The sequence below is a fragment of the Mya arenaria genome, chromosome 14, assembly GCF_026914265.1.
Source record: "Mya arenaria isolate MELC-2E11 chromosome 14, ASM2691426v1".
In the NCBI taxonomy this organism is placed as follows: Eukaryota; Metazoa; Mollusca; class Bivalvia; order Myida; family Myidae; genus Mya; species Mya arenaria.
This window is the reverse complement of record NC_069135.1, coordinates 32,414,579-32,436,849: the sequence shown is the minus strand read 5'-3', so window position 1 is coordinate 32,436,849 and position 22,271 is coordinate 32,414,579. Positions and strand designations below refer to the sequence as shown.

At 34.5% G+C, this 22,271-nt stretch overlaps 2 protein-coding genes across 2 annotated transcripts in view; one reads left to right on the top strand and one right to left on the bottom strand.

Moving 5' to 3' along the window:
• Positions 1 to 11,021, bottom strand: part of LOC128216464 (plexin-A2-like) — an 86,640-nt gene extending 75,619 nt beyond the window's left edge. Inside the window, exons 1-3 of the mRNA XM_052923038.1 lie at positions 10,902 to 11,021; positions 4,654 to 5,808; positions 4,285 to 4,473 (exon numbers count right to left, since the gene is read on the bottom strand). Of these exons, the coding sequence (XP_052778998.1) occupies positions 4,285 to 4,473; positions 4,654 to 5,781 (1,317 nt within the window). The 5' untranslated portion in view covers positions 5,782 to 5,808; positions 10,902 to 11,021. The remainder of the gene's footprint in view (positions 1 to 4,284; positions 4,474 to 4,653; positions 5,809 to 10,901) is intronic.
• Positions 11,022 to 11,082: 61 nt separating this feature from the next.
• The window catches only part of LOC128217438 (plexin-A2-like), a 62,133-nt gene continuing 50,944 nt past the window's right edge, over positions 11,083 to 22,271 (top strand). Inside the window, exons 1-2 of the mRNA XM_052924591.1 lie at positions 11,083 to 11,164; positions 18,324 to 18,495. The gene's annotated coding sequence lies outside the window, so the exon portion shown is untranslated. The remainder of the gene's footprint in view (positions 11,165 to 18,323; positions 18,496 to 22,271) is intronic.

Sequence of the window (22,271 nt, the reverse complement as noted above, 5' to 3'; positions counted from 1 at the left end):
ATGGATAACCCAGTCTGCTTTCTAAAATGGTTTGATTGAGGCCCGCTAATATATTTTTACATGATTATGAGCAAACCACAGAAAGAAATCAACCCTTCGAATTTCAGTACCGATAAAGATCATATTGTGTACTGAGAAGTATCGTGCTGATGACTCCTCTGATATGTTGAAGAAATCATCACCTTATCCATCATCGCCCAGTGTGATGAAGCATGAAAGTGAAGTAGTTAACTATGCTACCTGTTTTTTGTCATTTAATGTTCATTGCCAGGCATGTAGCTAATTGTATGCAAATACACACTTCCGTAATGTCCAAGTTTTTGTCATACCAAAAACCCTAATTTTTATATAAAAACAGAAGGGTGGTAAGGGGGTTTAAGAGGTTAATATTCTGTCTGTCATCAATCTGTGTGATCCCAAATTGGCCCTAGCTTCACGCCTGATTGCTTTAAACTTCATTGCTTACATCAAACCAGGTAGGTTACATAGTACTTTAAAATTGTACTAACTAAGTTACCAGGAGTATAAAAGATAGTATCAGAGCTTCATCATAATTTTCTGTTTTCGTATTTTATTTCTGTTTAATCTTCAAAAGAATATCTATTTTTTTGCAGGCCACAAAGAAATGTGTGTCCACCTCAACCCAAGATCAAATTATTTAGATATACAAAGATGAGAAATGTAATCTGTGTAGAATTTCAATCAAAATAAACCAATGTCTTAGACTGACATGATAAAACTACAGTAACTTAGAATATTAATTGCCCAAAGTGAACAGTATCCTCAGATTATTTAATATAAATAGCACAATCAATCATTCAAAGAAGGGAGTAATGTTCCACCCACAGAAGTCTTTGTTGCCCAGGAAACAATAGTTAGATGGGCTTATCTGTAATTTTCTGACAGGTGCCCCACAAATTACCTCCCTTTATCACCGGAATCTTCCATTTTCTTACCCACCTATGAGGCAATAAATTGATAGTTCGTGTTTTTTATACAAATATATGTTCCATTGGTATAATAAACAACATGATACGATCAAAGGTGTCGGCTATGAAAGTATATAATATAAGTTATAAAACAAGTTATAAAACAAAGTTATGTTACCATATTTCTCCGAGTTTGAGATTAATTAAATTCAGTGGCATGAATAACCCACAAAAGACAGACATCTCATGATAGAAGTAAATCTCAGCTTTCATATATCCAGAACATAAAATTAAAGGCCCATTACAACTTTATAGGTCAATTATGAATATGACAATAAAGTCGCAAAAAAACAATGGTGCAGACTGTTAAAAGAATGATTTGAAGAAAATGACCAGTTATTGCTTTAGACAAAACCTTCTAATCCTTAGAGGCGTATAAAGTTCAATGAAATCAAATTGATCAGTACTTTTTTTAAAGCACAAACTGACAATGAAACAAACATCTAGCATGTATATATTCTATCAAAGTGGTGAAAACCTCAGGTGGATCAGTCCTGTTATTTACAGAGAACTTTTGTCCCTGAAAAAACAGAATGATGTGCAATAAATGTTCTTTGATAAGTCAATAAACACAGGCTTAATTTCTACAGAAATTCATTGGAATCTGCCCTGCAGAAAATCCATGGAACATCAACATGTATCTTCTTGTCCTTTGAAAGCAGCTTAGATGAATAATTGCAAAATGCCAAAAGTTAATCAGAAATCATTCCGCTCATTTAACCGCTGAAGAAAGTCGGTTGGCACTGTATTAAAACATCTCTTTTATGACTTTCCTTCCCGATTTTTAAAGACATTTGTGCAGGCTGCCAGGAATTAAATCTAATTTCTTAGAAATATCTTCATATTTCTCTTTTACTTTATTGTTACATTACATCCTGAACAATTCTGAGTCATTGGGATGCCGAAAAAATCTCTATAAAATAATGCAGAGTTACAGATAAGGTGCGTATAAATTTGAATAAATACGCAATTAAAACCATGGAAAACACAATTGTTACAAGGATGAGTAACAAAACCCATAAGAAAAGTCAGGATAAGCAATCAATTTAAAAGGGACGCGTAACGAAATTAAAAATTAGAATTTGAAACTCACTTCATCTCATTTTTCGAACTCGATTTGGTCAATTTATTTAACGCAGTTAAAGATAGATAATGGTTTTCCATAATTGGCCAATCATTTTCCGAGACCCAGGAGTTTGACTAATTAAAGACGCTTTCCCTTCATTAATGAGTTTATACGATGCTCAACAATTATAGACAGATATAGGTGGAAACTCATGTGTTCATATATGCAAGCTTTCCTGCTAACATGTCAAGGAAAAAGAGGTCCAAAAAGGTATTACCAACTCAGTTAAACGTATTAACATATTATTTAAAAATAAAAGCAATGGGGTAATAGAAACTTGAAATACTCATTTATAATGTGAGAAAGTGTGGAGTAATACTCAAATACATTGGAAAACGTCTCTGTAACTCTCATAATGTATTCATAGCTAACAAAGAGCAAGTTTTGCATATAAAAAATTGATGCATATAAATGAAATATTGAATGTGCACTTGAATTATTACAAGCAACTATAAACTTCCTATCAGATACAAATAAATGTGAGTGACATAAATGGTACAGCCCAAATGATTTTCTTAAGAAACTGTAAATGCTTGTAAATTTATTGTGACAGAATTTAACTGTGTACAATCAGCTGAACTTGACATTTCATGAACACAAGTTAAGTAACTTTAGTTCATAAAGTTCTTGAACTTGATTCATGAACACTAGTTCATTTACTTTTAGTTCATGAAGTTCTTGAACTTTGGTTCATGAATAATAGTTTATTTACTAAAAAAATAAGTTCATGAAGTTCTTGAACTTTGGTTCATGAATAACAATTCAATTACTTTTAGTTCATGAAGTTCTTGAACTTGGGTTCGTGAATAAATCAGCCATTTTTCCTTCATGAACTTTTCTCATTAAAATGTTCATGAACTATTTTTCTTAACAATTCATGAACTCAATGAACATTTATTACAGAGGGTTTTGTTTTCTTAACATAAAATGTTATTACTCAATTGACTTAAATGCATTAAGATATAAATACACATAACATTTATCATTCAATTAATAATTCATTATCTGCTTTTGTCACAACCTGTTAATAAATTTAGCCCATTAAAATAAATTAATTTGAAATGGATAATATAATCAATGCCTCCGTCTCTTTTTGTACTGCACTGAGAAATGATATAAATAAATCATGATGTGTTCCTATGTGTGGCATTGAATTTCTGCCAAGAGACCAGTTATCCCCATTGCTTATAAACTAAATAAAGGACATTTTAAATATTAAACTTTTTTATACTTTTTCAATTCATAACATCAAATCATAATCACCACTTCATCATTATTATGAATTTAGACAGTGATAAAGAAATACTACCTTTTGTAATTAACTTATTTATAATATCTCATATTTTTACTTCTGTTTTATTCTGCAAAAAAGTGGAATTTCAAGGTTGTCAAACAAAAAATTGATGATAATTACCCTCTCACCTTATTCTTTTTTAAAGAGGTTTAACCCGTGAATTACGATTGCAAGCACTTTCTGCCCATATCACGGGTCAGAATATCTAACCCATTCCCAATGCCAAATATGTATATTTTTTTCCCAATTTCAAGCAAATTTATCCCTTTAAATGATATGAAATTGCTGCCAATTGAAAAGCCTGGCTTCTCAGTTATCACCGGGCTGCTTCTTGCAGACCCCGAAATTTAGCCCAGGAACAACACATTCTGTACATTTGTTTATTTTCAATTATAAATGCATTTATCAACACTTTTGGGTGACATTCATTTTTTAATAGACTAATTCCTCAGAGAAATATTGCCCAAAATGATGGTTTTGTTGTTGATTTTTAATCTCGTCAAAAATTACATGAATTCAAAATCTCAACTTTTGCAGGTTCTGAAATATTAACCCCCCAAAAGGCGTATTTTTTTCCCCGAAATCAGTTAATTTTAAATTTTCCCAATTTGTTCAAGGTCTTTTACCCAATATGGACAGAAAAAGCCCACATGTAGAATGCTACTCTGACATCCTGAAGTCCATATCAATGTTTTGAAAATGAAGGTGGCGGCAGAGTTGGGGTGGCCGGACAATGTTATAGGATGTTAGAATGCAATTTAGCATATGATTCAAATCAAGCAGACATCAATGTTTACAGTTGGTGAAGATCCCAATGGCACGCCTGGTGAAGCGATTTTAAAGACCGATAGGTGATGTTGCATTAATACTCATACCTTTACAATTTTTCCAGACTTGGTCCCAGCAAATGCAACAGTGTAGTCATAGACATGATGGACGGTGAGCGACGTCAGAACGTGTTTCTGGAAAATGACAGCTGCCGATGTACTTATTGGTGTTAGTCCGTCAACCCAAGAGTTCATCTGACTAAAGCCTCCGCAGAAGTTGTCGTCAATTTTTGCATCCTAGAAAAAGTAAAAATAATAAATTTATTATTCACAACACATGGTTAGTATTTGCAAATATACTTAAAACAAACATTTAGTGGCGGGGACAAGAAGCTACCGATATTGAACATTGTATATTTTTGTATTCATAAGCTTTTCTCAATTTGTAACTAGGTTAAGTCTGAAACATTCACTGACCTCCCTTGCTGAACAGGGGCTGGACTTGAAGAAATGAGGTGGACCAGTGTTGCCTGTGCCGCCAAAGCAGTCTTGAATGTTCTTCGTAAAGGTTTTCCTTACGTCTCTCATAGGGTAGGCGCATATTGCCGATCCCTGGCTTGCTTCAGACGACCTTGGAGGTCCAAGAGAGAAGGTCACATACAACACATCCTCGTTGACATTCATTTCCATCGCTTCTGCAAGATGTGCTCCAGCTTTACCGAGGTGTGCAGTTTGAGCTAAGTTGTAGATTGTGCCACTGTGGAAGCATTGCAAATGGAGTTCAACATATGTCACAAATTCTTTATCCTTTTGACAGACTCTGAATATTTTCGATACATACGATTCCTTGCTGGTATCGGTCGATTCCTTCTGAACGGTGATCATGTAGCTAAACCCTTCAGAACTGAAGCCATACTTGTAAAATATGGGAAATGTGAGTTTCAAATTGTTGTCAGCATTAATCATGGTCTTGTAAAGGGTAATGGAATCTTTGACAATCTTAAAATCGTCCAATCTTAGACTGGAAAAGGCTGGTAACTTTTTTCTATTCCAACCTTTTTCGACATACTGTACTCCAACGTATAAAGCATTCATTTGGTGACCTGTTTCTTCGTCTTCATAAGCTCCAGGTGCAATGAAGGCATATGTCGATGCTGTAGCGTTGTTGGCGACAACTGCCCTGTACACACGCTCTTTTTGAATAAGGATATTATCCATCTCATATTTAATACACTCCCCTTGAAACAAGCTAATGCAGTTAATGAGAACATTATCATCATAATCAAGAAGAAGAGCTTTACTATGAACATCCATTTCTATGTCCTCATGTTCGCAAGTGGCTTCTTGAAGACGGGGTGGACACAGGGGGTTATCCATCTCCGGGCCTATTTTGTTTTTTCTAAGCATTTCTAAGTTTACATCGTATTCATACAACCTATTGACACCGGCAACAAATATCCTTTTATCAACTTTATCAAACACCATTTTTTCAAACTTTAAAACAGTTTTATCCCCAGTTTCGGCCAAGATTTCTTTCTTGATGTAATTGACCCCTGTTGTCATGGCAACAATGCCTAACAACAGCACTCCAGTGACCCCATTCATCTTCAAACTAGGTCAAGGTCGCATTATCTGAAAAAGAAGATAAAAGATAAAAGAAAATTATATGCTTATAGTCATCAAAATTAGTATTCTGCTTTATAAAATCCAAAACGAAAGCCTGGAAAACTTTTACCTCCACAGAAGCAATCAGGCTTCGTTTCACCTAATAATTATACTGATATATAATTATGGAAATGTATGATAGTAAAACTTTCTATAAAATGCAATTTTAAGTCTAATATTCAGCCTGCACGTTCTTTGGCAATCACTGGAAAAAAATGACTTTTGACCAGATCATGATGACATCCCACATGGCATCGATGATGTATGTAAATGTTACACTAAAGGTCAGCCATGAAAAACCATCAATAATATGTAGGAAGTGACAGGATGTGCCTCCTCATAATTCACAACCATCTGCACCATAATGTACCACTCATTAGTCTGTCAAAACAGACTAAAAGCTCCTGACACCTGGATACAAATGATATTATTCCTGGAGATTATATATGCATAATTTACGTACATGTATACATGTTACTTAGGGAAATCAACTACTGCCTAGTAAAAATGCCTATAAAGTTGTTTTTGTGAAGGAACTAAAATGGTAATAAGCTGAACAGTGCAAAAAATATGCAGTTGTCCATCATTTAAGAAAATGTCCTAATTTTATGACTAAAAGTGCTTAGCTCTCAACGCCCTTCCTCATCATGTAGCCCCCAGTACACCCTGGAGCCAAAGTCAGGGCTTTTTGAGCCCATTTTGGGAAAAAGACCCTAGACATTATGGGAAATTTTGTATCGTGAAAATGCCGAAATTGGAAAATTTTACAGTTAAAAGAGAAAGCTGCCTAGTCTCCTGCGAATAAGGAAATGACTTAATATTAATTTATTTTCCCTTGAAAAGACCCAAAACATATCAACCCCTGGGGTGTAAATATCTATTGCAATAAATCATGACAGATAATATTTTATACTGATCTCTGTCAATGTAATGAAAATCAATGATTTCCGAGTTCAATTATACACATAATTTTGTAGGATGTTGAAAATGAACTAGTACAGTACAGGTAAAAAGACTTTCTAAAAAAAAAATATTTTTTTTTATTGGGATTTTTTTCTGAAGATTGGGAAAAATATCTTATATTTTGCTTAGGGATTGTCGGACCTGTGGGTACTATATAAAAAGCCCTGAAAGTCCTCTTGATAATTGGAATGATCATCCAAGGTACAGTCCCCATAAATAAACAATCTCAAATCATTACAATATTGCTTTGGAATAAAGAAATTTCAACAAGCCATATAAAATCCAAAATTTGAGCCATCCGAAAAATGTATTTAACCTGAGTGCAGGGCTTACAGGTTTGTTTTTACTTTGAACGCTGAAGATTGAGTTATATTTTAATATGAGTTTCTTAATATATTTTTAGGGTAAAACTCTGCATCAGTGATTGAAAATCATGTGAAAAGAAAACAAGAAGTCTTTGTGTTCCTGGTCCGCACTGCTGGATTGCATGTCTGGCTGTACATGATTTATTGTATAAATAGTTCTATTAAGAAAACAACTTGGATTTTGAAAATTAGCATGGGAACCTGTTCCTCGTTGTTATTTAATTCATGAATTATGAAACTGCTTTAATAAGTTTCAGGCATGCAAAATACAGCAGGTTGTAAGTAATTAAAGTTTCAAAAATAAGAAACTGAAACTGTATGAGTAGGCGTTTATTGGATTACAGCCAAGACAATAACAACTTTCAACGAAGCTCTTTAAATTAGTGTTGCAGAAAAACTGCAGAAAATCAGCAATAAAGATGGTAGTTTTAACCTGTTTGTTCAATTACTGGCATTATAACAAAACATAAAAGTAGTCAAAAATAGACAACCAGCAAACCTGTGTAAAAAAGTTGCAAGAAGATAGCAACCGAAATATAAAAAAAATAGACTGATTGAGTACTTGACTTTCATGTAATAAAATTGTGTTTAGCTTATTTACATTTGATAACGAATTGTTAGTACCTTACAGGTAAAACTGACTAAACCAAAACAATTTAACTTAAAGATAGCCAAAATATTTGTTTAATTCCGTAAATGATACAGTATGATTGTTAAAGGTACAATCCATCAAATTGGTTAAGCGTTAATGCCCAGATTTCCATTTTATGATCCGCATAATTATGTAAGTCTCCAAATAGCATATATAAATTATTACTATTAATAAAGAAGCGATACTTCAAAGCTTTGATTTAAAATATTACATTAATATATTAATATTAGATTTTGTTTTTCACGTGGCATGATAATTACAGAATGAAAACATATAAAATGAAGCTCTCGGCTAATGCACCAAAAGTCAAAAGTCCTTCGCTATTCCCCGGACCTTGGGGGACCGTGGTTACAATTGACTCCTGCATTATAGACACTGCACTGGTAATATGCCTCCAGAGATTGCTCAAATTATTTTTTTTCAATATAGCAGGACTTGTTAAGAACTTTTATGCCAAGAACTGGACAATTTCCAGCTTTTTCATTCAAAAGTCTGATTTTGATGACTGTAAACAATTATTTTTGAAAGAATTCAAACCATAGTCATGTACTTATACATTTTATCATGAACTTTTATGATTAATCCCAAAATAAAAATAGTCACCAAAAACCTCACCCCCTGCCAAGATTGTATCACCATAAAATATAACAATCCTATCATGAAATGGGATCACTTCTCCTTTTAACCATCATAACTTTACCTTTGTAAGTTTGACTATCAGAATTGTACCAGGGGTAAAGAAATCCAAACACTTACATGATATCTGAGGAATTTCACAGGCCACAAAATTCGGTTAAACCATTTATTACCACAAATACTGAATAAATGTCTACAATACCTTATAATATAAAGGCATATTTTAGAAAAAAACTTCAAAGGCATTGTTCATATTATCTACTATCTGAGGTTTTCCATATCATGTTAGTAAACACCTAATTATTTTGTTAAGACAAGGAACAAACAATATAAGCTTAGCTATTTCATTCACAAAAACTTAAAATATACGACTAAACATTGGTGCGATTGGTCTAAAGATCTTATCAAGCGGATTATTTGCTTTATTCAAACGAGGATTGACAAATGATATATTCATTGGTATTTTTTCAATCAGATCAGCCGTTGGATTTTTCCTCAAAATATGCTTATCTCAGAGCTGAATGAAATAACCACAAAATATTGATCTTGAAATTAAATGCATGGGTTCTCATAACTTCTGTTTCTACAGTCACTGGGTACAAAAACTGCATAATTTTGCCTAAAACATTGTAACTCAGATTAATGGATAATAAAGGATTGGCCATTATATTGGTCTGAAGAAAGTATTAAAAGTCAAAGTCATCTTCAAATGGATTTTACTACCTATAATCCCAGACTGTTCTGTTAGTAACTTATACTGCTGAAATACTCAATAAAAAGCCTCCATTTGTTTACTATATCAAATACAAAAAAATAAGTAAATATTCTAAGAGTAATGTAAAAAGCAACGATAATTCAACGAAAGCTTGGAAGACTGTTTGGGTCCCCTATTTAGTATTAAAACTCAAAACTTTAAAATGCTTGCAAATAGTCGGCCCATCATGATTTCCGCACTACAGAAAACCTTACACCTGAGGTAAACATTAGTATTAATACTCCACTTTTGACAACGGTCAACGAGGCATGATGTATCACCTTGGGCAGTACTTGAAATGCTTTAACTGTTCATTAAACATCTTGTTTTGTACGGGATATCCCCCACCTTATTTGGCAACAGGGTAATTTTATATCGTAATGATTGGGGCATGTAAGATAACATTACATCAGTATGTATTTATATATCGTCATTAAGCCTGTCACACAATAAAAACAACTGGAATTTAGACATCTTCATTACATAGAGCCATAGGCTGTTTTTATAAAGATGATCACTCATAAGACACCAGGTGTCAAAGTTACACGACTGATGTCCAGTTAAATAGCTTATTGTTTATAAAAAATCATGCAATGAAACCACTGAGGCTGAATGATGAAGTTATAAAACATTCTGTAACATAACACACTTAAAAATATTGTATATATTTTTATCAGAACATGTACATGAGAATAGTGACTCATTTAAACAGTATTATGGGGAAATTGGTTTTGTGACATTTAAAAAATGTTATAATATTAGTAGTAGGAAATTTTAGATTTTCAGTGTAAATTTAAGCTCGACCAATAACTAAAAAGAACATAATGGCATCCTTTTTTCATTAACTGGTTATCACTTAAAAACTAAGACAATGATTGTACCACATAATCTTAAAATTGAAATTAGACAAGACACAAGTCTTTGATTGTATGTAGCTCAAGGCTATTAAATAAAATAATACTAATAAACAAATTGTTCAAGTTTTATAGGATATTGTCGCTTGAGACCACAAAATTGCTGCCCTTATACTATAAGTACTACTGCGTATCAAAGACAAGACAGCTTGTGCAATAATGACCATTTAAAAATGTGCGCATGATATGTGAGATAACTAAGGGTCCATTTGACTATGACTATGGATGCATTCTATATTTATATGTGAGAAAAACTCAAAGAGTTTATCACTTTATTGAACACTCAAAGGACCAGAAATTGGGAATGGTTAAAAAAAAGCCTAAGACAAGCGTAAAAAAAACCGTCTGCAACAGTGTTAGAACACTTCTGCAAAAATTTTACACTAACAGTTCTTCCTACACTTGTCAACATTAAACATTGTGACAAAACTCAAACAAATTTGAAGTGACCAACATCTGACATTTTTTTTAAAAACATTTTCATTTGTTTAAGATTATTTCATAATTGCAACAAAAATCAAAACAATCAATCAACTAATATAAAGATCAAAAACAATACACAGTCAGTAATTTGCGCATAACAAATTTGAAGTTATGTCATAATGGAGACTTTACTAACTGTCAACATCAAAGATCAACCTAACCTCAAATAAAGGTAGGGCATATTTCAACAAATCAAGCACATGTACAAATTGTAATCTGCTGATCGACTGATGTCAGAACGAACATTGCATTGTACAATCATATCCATATAAAAAGAACACATATATACTTACATAATTATTATGAGAATTAAATGAACCAGTAAAATCACAAATCAAACACAAACAACTCGTTAAATCCACAAATTTCCAACAGCACATAAATGTTTACCCTCACTGCCGAAATATCTCACCTCAACTGAATACACATTTCTGGCGCATGCGTTTTGAAAGCGGAAGTAGTGTGTAATTAACTCGCGCCGGTTGTTTGCAAACAAAGGTTACACCAATATTTTAGAGAAAAGCAAGTAAAGAACATTTTGATTCAGTGAATTTAGGTATGTTTTTGTTTATTTGTTATTTGATTTACCGTTTTGGTATACTGTCATGACTGGGCATTGCTTGTGTTTTTTATACGTTTAAAGTAAACATTGAATTATTGCACGTTATGATGGATGGTCTCACACAATGCTTAATATTGCTATTTGTGTTTTTTGTTTTTTTCATACAATTTGCAATGTCTGAGGCTGAACTCATTTTTTATTGGTATGCCGAAACAATGAGTTCTCAAGAAGTATTTCGATAGGTCTGTAAGGATTACTGTGAAGCCAAGAAAGGGCGAGCCTAATGCACCAGGCAATAGTTTAAGCCCGAAATTATTGTTATTCTGGTTTTCCCAACCTAATCCTCCGGTACAAACAAAATTAAACCGTTGTTATACACACACGTTATTTCGGAAACAATAGAGTCATTGGACTGTTACATGAATTTCAATAGCTCGATAGTCACCTTTTATTTGTACCGGCAAGGGAAATTCCAGTTAAGTTAATTCCGGGCTATATATATTGTAACCACGGCCTCCCCAGGTCCGGTGGTATGCCGGGGAAATGGGCTGTTTTTACCTTCCAGGTGGCCTTGCAGTGCCGGGTTAATACAGGAGTTTTGTCCTCGCGCAAAATATAGTGGGGAATGGGACTTACCTAGGGTCCATGGGTGTGGGGGCATTTGGCAGGGATTTTACCATCAGTTGGTAGCCACAGGGCGGGCATTTTATCCAGGGTTGGCTGGACCAAAAGTCCAAGTCCAAGATATCTGGGGGGGGGGTCTTTGGTTACAATTGACTGGTGCATAAGATATTACGCAAGATTTTAACAGCTGGTCTGAAGTTTCAGCTTATATATGAAACTCTCTATTCAAAATATATAACCATGTTGTGGCGCTTATTATTACTGCCTTCATTCTATCTTGAAAAGCAAAGTGGTAAAGTGTACTTAGCAAGAGGGTAGTGGGTTTGATCCCCACTACAATGTAAATAGAAATCAATGCTGTATGTTACAGTACACTCCTAGCGAAACTACCACTTTCCTTGGTCACTCCCGAGGGTTTTCAAATTTATCGCGGATATCCGAATATCATGTAGCTTTTAGTTTTATGACAAGAATGCTATAAACTATGGGCTGTGAACTTTGAATGCGTGTTTGACCCCAGTCACATTCAAGCTTGATTTTACGAATATTTTTAATAGTAATATACATAACAAAGCACATTTAAACTAACACTCTGTCGAATGATGATACTTTTAATGAAAACTGAATTCAATTGTGTTTTGTTTATAGTTTAGTCACTTACAAAAATTTACAAAACGCATGAAAACAAACGGAACTACTGGTGCAAACTCTTCCTAAAGGCTTGAAAGCCCTTTCACAGGTATAATTTAGTATCAATTAACATATTTCCCAAAATGCTTTAATAAATACTCAGTATATCAGTGATCTAAGTTTCAAGTGTGAGGAATGATATTGTTTTACAAGCTTATTCTAGTCAAAGCCACTATGCCAGCATGATACAATTTACAATCGGTGCATAACGGCGATATGGGGTGTGCATGTATTTGGAAGCTTTTTGCGGTAGCAGCAGTTCTACGGGGTATTACACATACCACCATGTTGGCTATCCCTGCGATGATGCAATCTCTCTTGCGAAGGCAACATTTTTTTTGCAAAAACATGCATGGTTGGTTGTGTATTAGCATGGCCTTGAAACATTCAGCAAGCAATATAAAATTTCCTTGGACAAATTTCAGGGTCAGATCCTATCGACAAGGAATTGATGTTAAGGGAACTAGACACCAGATGGTCCCAAAATCACAAAATAAAGTATTTCATCAAAACAAGCCTAGAATTGTTAATACGAGCTTTTATGAAAATTATAAAACGTCACTTTACATGATTAAAATAATATTTTGACGCTGTCTCAGCTGAGTCTTCCCTTTAAAAAAAATTAACATGTGATAGTTATGTGATTAGTACAGATACATATACCCTTGCTATCTTTGAAATTTACTGGTCTTTATGTGATAGACAAACCAAGGAAATGTTGAATTGGAAAAATATGCTACAACTGCGAAAGATACATGAGTCGTAAGCGATGTCATACATCAGTAAGTTAAATTCAATGCGTTGTACACAACAATATCTACTTTATGCAAGTATTTGACCATTTTTCTTTTTTTACAATTTTTGTATCATCTGGTGTCTAGTCCCTTTAAGATGTGTGCGCATGTGTGTGTGTGTGAGGCGTGGATGTGTATGCCTCACTCCCTTATAGAACCAAAACATTATAGGTTCTCAATAGGGATGTTGGTCATTTAGTCAAATGGTGTATTTTTTTATCAAGATTCTGTTGTTTTATCAGTGTTGTGTTGTGGGTTGTTTTTTTGCGATTACAAAGGGAGATAACCTGTTTATTGTATTGCAAACAACAATGATGGAGTAAACCTCCTTACTAAATTTCAAAGTATCATTTGCTTGGGAAATACATCATTCTATCTTTCTACTTATTAATTGAATAAATTACATTGCTTGTATTTATCAAATATCAGTTATTGAGCTTAGTTAAAAGATTGTTTAATACCATAATATTTTAATGTACACTGTACACCGTAATGTTCTGTTGCCAATAGTTTCATGAGGGAAGTCGCCTAATCTTTCTATAGCCTCTATGTATTGGTTGCAGGAAAGGGATGGAGGGCATTGGGGGCTGTCAACTTATCTATAAGTCCCAAACTTGAACCCACTTTCAATGAAATCCTAGATCACAATAATTCAAGTATTTTTAACTCCCCTTTGTTAAAGCTGCACTCTCACAGATTTACTGTTTTTACAACTTTTTTATTTTTTTTATTTTTTGTCCCGGAAATTTTTGCGCAAACCAATGATAAAAGATTACTGTCAAAAGATCAGAGCGCAGATTTGCATATTTGCGATTGAAAAAAATAATGTTTGGTGGCTTAAACCGTTACAAACAGTTGAAGAAAAATGCATTAAACATGAATTTTTGAACTTAAATATAAAAATCTGCGATCCAATTTTTTGTCAGCAGTCTTATATCATTGGTTTTCATGGATTTTCGCAAAAATTGGCCCGTTCCAAGACAAAAAATAAAAAAGTTGTCAAAATGTTCAATCTGTTAGAGGGTAGCTTTAATGGTTGTCTTGTAAAATATGTCAATGTCTACATCAATAATTATTTTATAGAATGAAACCTTCAAATATAATTATACCCCCGACAAACAAAGTTTGAAATGGGTATATTGGAGTCACCCTGTGGTCAGTCTGTCGGTCTGTCCGTTGCAATTTACCTTGTCCGGAGCAGAACTTAAAAACATCTTGATGGAATAGGATTAAACTTCATACAATGGTAGAGCATAATGAGAGGAAGTGCAGTGTACAATAACCATAACTCTCTTCTTGCTTATTACTGAGTTATTGCCCTTTGTTACTTTTTTTTTGTCCGGAGTATAACTTGAAAAGTACTGGATGGAATTCATTGGAACTTCATACAATGGTACAGCACAATGAGAGGAAGTGCAGTGTTCAAGAACCATAACTCTATTTTAGCAAATTACTGAGTTATTGCCCTTTATTTATTTTTTTTGCTGTCAATTTTTTTTCCAGTCATTAACTTGAAAACTACCAGATGGAGTTTATTAAAACGTCAAACAATGGTAAAGCACAATGAGAGGAAGTGCAGTGCACAAGAACCATAACTTTATTTCAGCTAATTACAGAATGACTGCCCTTTGTTACTTTTTTCTTGTCCGGAGCATAACTTGAAAACTATTGGATGGAATTAAATAAAACTTCATACAGTGATAGATCATGATGAGAGAGAGTGCAGTGTACAGGAACCGCAATTCTATTTCAGCTAATTACAGAGTTACTGCCCTTTGTTACTTTTTCTTGTCCGGAGCATAATTTGAAAACTATTGGATATAATTTAATAAAACTTCATACAGCAATAGATCATAATGAGAGGGAGTGCATTGTACAGGAACTGCAATTCTATTTCAGCTAACTACAGAGTGACTGCCCTTTGTTACTTTTTCTTGTCCGGAACATAACTTGAAAACTATTGGATGGAATTTAATAAAACTTCATACAGTGATAGATCATAATGAGAGGGAGTGCATTGTACAGGAATCGCAATTATATTTCAGCTAATAACAGAGTTACTGTCCTTTGTTACTTTTTCTTGTCCGGAGAATAACTTGAAAACTATTGGATGGAATCTAATAAAACTTCATACAGTGATAGAGCATAATGAGAGGAAGTGCAGTGTACAGGAACCACAATTATATTTCAGCCAATTACAGAGTTACTGCCCTATGTTACTTTTTCTTGTCCGGAGCATAATTTGAAAACTATTGGATATAATTTAATAAAACTTCATACAGTGATAGATCATAATGAGAGGGAGTGCATTGTACAGGAACTGCAATTCTATTTCAGCTAACTACAGAGTTACTGCCCTTTGTTACTTTTTCTTGTCCGGAACATAACTTGAAAACTATTGGATGGAATTTAATAAAACTTCATACAGTGATAGATCATAATGAGAGGGAGTGCATTGTACAGGAATCGCAATTATATTTCAGCTAATAACAGAGTTACTGTCCTTTGTTACTTTTTCTTGTCCGGAGCATAACTTGAAAACTATTGGATGGAATCTAATAAAACTTCATACAGTGATAGAGCATAATGAGAGGAAGTGCAGTGTACAGGAACCACAATTATATTTCAGCCAATTACAGAGTTACTGCCCTTTGTTACTTTTTCTTGTCTGGAGCATAACTTGAAAACTATTGGATGGAATTTAATAAGACTTCATACAGTGATAGATCATAATGAGAGGTAATGATGTGTACAGGCACCACAATTCTATTTCAGCTAATTACAGAGTTACTGCCCTTTGTCACTTTTTCTTGTCCGTGCATAATTTGAAAACTATTGGATGAAATTTAATAAAACTTCATACAGTGATAGATCATAATTAGAGGGAGTGCAGTGTACAGGAACCACAACTCTATTTCAGCTAATTACAGAGTTATTGCCCTTCATTATTTTTTTCTTGTCCAGAGCATAACTTGAAAGCTATTGGATGGAATTTAATAAAACTTCATACAGTGATAGATCATAATGAGAGGGAGTGCAGAGTACTGGCACCGCAATTCTATTTCAGCTAATTACAGAGTTACTGCCCTTTGTTACTTTTTCTTGTCCGGGGCATAACTTGAAAACTATTGGATGAAATCTAATAAAACTTTATACAGTGATAGATCATAATGAGAGGGAGTGCATTATACAGGAACCGCAATTCTATTTCAGCTAATTACAGAGTTACTGCCCTTTGTTACTTTTTCATGTCCGGAGCATAACTTGAAAACTATTGGATGGAATCTAATAAAACTTCATACAGTGATAGATCATAATGAGAGGAAGTGTAGTGGACAGGAACCGCAATTCTATTTCAGCCAATAACAGAGTTATTGCCCTTTTTTACTTTTTTCTTGTCCGTTATTGCCCTTTGTTATTTTTTTCTTGTCCGAAGCATAGCTTAAAAACTACCGGATGGAATGTAATAAAACTTCATACAATGGTACAGCACAATGAGAAGGAGTTCAGTGTACATGAATCATTACACTATTTCAACAAATAACAGAGTAATTGCCTTTTTATGCCCCCGAAGGTAGGCATATTAAAATCGCACCGTCCGTCCGTCCGTTCCACATACCAAGACGACGTGTGGCATGCAAGACTCGTGTCCGTACCTCAAAGGTCAAGGTCACACTTAGTGTTTATTCACAATGGAGTGCTGCATATAAGGACATAGAGTATAGGTTGTCGTGTCCGGGCTGTAACTTTCTCTTGTATGGACAGATTTTAAAATAACTTGTTCCACATACCAAGACGACGTGTCGCGTGCAAGACCCATGTCCCTACCTCAAAGGTCAAGGTCACACTTAGTGTTTATTCACAATGGAGTGCTGCATATAAGGATATAGAGTATAGGTTGTCGTGTCGGGGCTGTAACTTTCTCTTGTATGGACAGATTTTAAAATAACATGCCACATGTGTTCCACATACCAAGACGATGTGTCGCGTGCAAGACCCGTGTCCCTACCTCAAAGGTCAAGGTCACACTTAGTGTTTATTCACAATGGAGTGCTGCATATAAGGACATAGAGTATAGGTTGTCATGTCCGGGCTGTAACTTTCCCTTGTATGGACAGATTTTAAAATAACTTGCCACATGTGTTCCACATACCAAGACGACGTGTCGCGTGCAAGACCCGTGTCCCTATCTCAAAGGTCAAGGTCACACTTAGTGTTTATTCACAATGGAGTGCTGCATATAACAACATAGAGTTTAGGTTGTTGTGTCAGGGCTGTTACTTTCCCTTGTATGGACAGATTTTAAAATCACTTGCTACATGTGTTCCACATACGAAGACGACGTGTCATGTGCAAGATCCATGTCCCTACCTCTAAGGTGAAAGATACACTAAGTATTTATTCACAAGGGAATTCTGAATATAAGGACATACCAGTGTAGCTTGTCAAGTATGAGTGGTATTTTTTTATGTTCATAGGCAATTTACAATAACTTGCCATATGTATTTGACACGTAAAGGCAAGATCAACTTTTCATGTACTGACCTTGTTCGTAGGTCAATGTCACATTCGGGGGCATTCGTCACATTCTGTGACAGCTCTTGTTCTGCGTTTTCTTTTGTCAAACTTTTGTCCGGACAGTAACTTGAAAAATACTAGATGGAATTTCATAAAACTTCATACAATGATAAATCTTAACGAGAGGCGGCGTTCGGGGGTATTAATCACCTTTAGTGATAGCTCAAGTTGTTTATTGCCTGCCAGAGAGCAATATCACATCCATATTTTGAAAACTAAGGAATATAGTTTTTCCGCATTTATTAGGACATCATAACTCATGGGTGTATGCAGAGACTGTTTTGATCCTGTTAGCTCCCTTGAATGGTTGCCCAATTATTAAATTTAGACTCTAAGGAGACTAGTAGAGTACCTTGAAGTAATGATCTCTTAAACAATAAAAGAGCAATAAGTGAAGCATAACTGAAATGACAAATTATGCAGCAGTCTTTGGAAATTGTAATTTCATGAGAAATTAATCTTTCCAGGTTTTGATGACAGTTGTGTGAAGAGTTATGATCTTCCTCCTCGACTCCCTGTCTGCAGCACACATGACTGGTTTCCATGCATGCAAGCTCCTGGATAACTCAGACTAGGAACCAGTCTGGCTGATCTCTGTACCTGGTTGCTTGATTGTTAGCAGACTTCCACTTTTTTCAGGTGAGAAAGTTTTTCTTATCTTTTAAAAAAAAAAAATTGTTTGTATCATAATTATATATGTAGTAATGTTGCTGTGTGATAATTGAGGGAGAAAAGTATATGGATTTTAAAAGAAAAACATTTTTATAATATAAAGGGGATATTACCATAGGACTCTGGACTCTTTTCTGATGCCCTGTATCATGTCACATTGCTGTCGAGGCAGATTCATGTTTATACACCAAACAAGGTGTGATGCAGGTCGTCAGAAAAGCATCCTATCATTATATTCCTTTTATTATATGCCTCCCTCGATTTTTGCCAACTTTAAATGCAATGCTCTTAGTTTAAACCCACGAAACTGCATTTTACCCACCATTTCCTGGATTTCCAAGTCTGTAATATTATCATAAATCAATCATATTTAATGATTAAATGCATTTTCTTGAATATAATGATTATAATGAGTTTTCAATACTATGTGCTGTATTTTCACTGTTGGATAATACATATGTGAAACGAAATTCATAGCTGTATAATAGCTTTCTCATCAATTTGAATGTGATATTTTTCACTGCTTAGTTATTTTAGCTTAATCTCATGTCCAAATGTATCAATGGCCTTCAACTGGCCATCAAGAACATTTCAGAAATGACAATGTTTGTAATACAATTTTACATACCATACTTTTCTAAAAAAAATGTAATGAACTTTTATTTTTCTAACCTTTTTGGGCATATATTTAAAGCTGCACTCTCACAGATTTACTGTTTTTCCAACATTTTAATTTTTTGTCTTGGAATTAGGAATTTTTTGTGTAAATATTTGCAAACCAGTGATGAAAGACTGCCGTTAGTAACGGTTTAAAGCTGCTCTCTCACAGTGCTGACAAAGGATCAGATCGCAGATTTTCATATTTCCGTTAGAAAATTAATGTTTTATGGCTTAAACCGTTAGTAACACAGTAACATAAGAAAAATGCATAAAACATCCATTTTTGAACTTAAATATAAACATCTGCTATCTACTTTTTTGTCAGTAGTCTTATATAACTGGTTTCCATGGATTTTCACAAAAAAAATAGCTCGTTCTAAAACAAAAAATAAAAAAAGCTGTCAAAAGTTCAATCTGTGAGAGTGCAGCTTTAAAAAAATACATATTAAAAACATCAATTTTGGAGAGGAAATATGAAAACCTGCGATCTTATCTTTTGTCATCGGTCTTTTATCACTGGTTTTCAGATATTTACGATTTGCTCGTTCCAAGACAAAAAATCAAATATGTGTCTAAACGTTCAATCTGTGAGAGTGCAGCTTTAAAAGAAAAACTATTTCACCTTGAAAAAATAATAAAAATGTGTTTTAGCATTTGGAGCTCACTCTGTTAACTGTTAATACTTCAATCTTTATACTGTAAAACTAACAATTATTACCCTCTCTATTTCATACACTTGAAAAATTGTGAATTATTATTTATTTATTTAAAATTTAGATACTGTAGACATTTTGCTAATACTAATACGGGGATAGCCGGGGAAAAGGGCCATGTTTTACCTTTCATGTGTCCCTGCAGTGCCGGGTGAATGCTGTGGTTTTGTCTTTGCGCAAAATATAGCGGGGAATAAGCCTTACCTAGGGTCCCTGGGTGCAGGGTATTTGGCGGGGATTTAACCACCAGTTCGTCCCCGCCCCGTCCCCGCAGGGCGGGCATTATACCAGGGGTTGGCTAGACTGAAAGTCAAAGTCCCTGCTATTCCCCGGACCTGGGCGGCCGTGGTAACAATTGACTGGTGCATAATCTGTGACCTTGTAAACATTTTTTTTCTTGGCTGTCTTTAAAAATTAATGTGTTGTTTTTTAACATTCAAATACATGTGACATGATCATTGTAGATTCCAATTGAAGCTCTTAGTAAAGCCTAGTTAGATCCCAGCTTTATCATTCTTGCCAAGAAACGAACATACAAATTACCTTGGCAACTAACAAACTTTAATTTTTTCCGTGAAACATTTTAAAAAGTTTGAAAGCAATATGAAATATTAAACTGGCGATAAAACGTCTGAACACAAGAGCTATTGGATTATTTTTCTATATTTAATGATATTTGAAAGTGTTTTATCAAAATTTCTTTGAAATGATTGATCAAATCGTCTCAGTTCAGAATAAAGTTCTAAACTAGGCAGACAATCAAATTTTAATTGAAGTTTTATTTTGAAAGTTAGCCTTAGGCTGCAGCAAAAAGCTGGAAACAATTTAAAACAAGGATTAAAAAATGATACATTTCAAGTAGAATCTTGGCATAATGTTAATGTATACAAGTGAAATGTATTTTAACAAATACAGAAAGAATATTTTTGCAATGGTTTTAAACCAGTTATTGCACCATTATATAAATCTGGAGGCTCCTTGGCCAAGAGTTACGGAGGTAACTCAGAAACGAACTTGTCTGGCTTATTGACTCTACACCAACCAAATTCACACACGCCCTGAGGCTTGGAATCAAACTTGGGACCACAGTGGTTTAGTTTAGTTGCAATTTATTTCACAATGATTGTGAAGAAAGTTTAATGAACCTATGTTTTGTCACTCTCGTCTGCTAGATGTTGCCTGAGAGTGTGGTCTTTCGTTGTTAGTGAAACCAGATTACACGGTGAAAACCCACTTGCCTGGCTTAATTAAGTGTCCACCCACCAATTCCACATGTGCCCAGACAGGGATTCGAACCCAGGTCGCCTTGGTGAAAAGCAAGTGCTCCTGAACCACTGCACTAACAGTGTTTTGAGGATTGGTGACAAAATGAAGGCCTTAATGGTACACTTGGAAAATCCTTAAGTCATGTTTCATTTGCTCTGATACATAAATGAAGACTAGAAATGCAAAACTATTCACAAAACAATTGCAATTTGGGTCCTAAATTGCCTGAAACTGTCCTACTGTAGCATATGACAGATATAGGAGTTTTGGAGTTGGGATTCAATCAGAATGCATGTTTTGTAGATGTTGATAGTTCGGATTTATATGTCAGCGTATTTAAAATAGGATTTTAGGTTTTTACCAAGAGTTGAAGATTCAGGCCCTAAATCCACTCACCTATCAAGAAACAGTGTTTAGGATGCGTTTGCTGAGAAGCAAGTGGCTTACCTCCCACCCCTCCGTAAATTGTCCAAGTTTAATTTTTGTTTCAATATAGGAGAAAATAAGCTATAAATTATGCCTAATATGCATCATTTCTGACTAGAAATTGTTGATTTAACACCTGCCAACACTGACAACCAAATAGATTTCGGTTCTGAGGGAGGGGCGCAAGTCGGAAGTTTACGCCCCTTAGTTGCGCCCACTCTATCATCCAATCTTGGAACCGCCTCTGACCCACATTGCTTGCTGGACAACCTGAAAGAATGATAACAAAAACAGATAAGTCAAACTGCTTGACTGTATTCTAAGTTTCAGAGTAGTTACAACATTGTTTTCAGGGAAAATTTCAATCATCGAAATCAAACTTTTGGATGAACAAGCCCGAATTCTTACACATGTTCATGGCCCAATCCCTGATATGTAAAACCCAGAATTTTAGCAAGCCTGGAAAGCATTTTACCTGTACAGGGCTTTTGGGCGTGTGCTTTAATTTCGACCAACAAAGTTTTGAAACATTTCTTTGAGTCTATGTGTATGTCTTTCATGTTTTTGAGTCTATTTAGAGAAACATTGAGAACAATGTTTCTAATATTTTCACTGGCATAACAAGTCTCCTGTTGAAAGATTTACAAACTTCAAAGGAATCCCCACAAGTACTTAAGT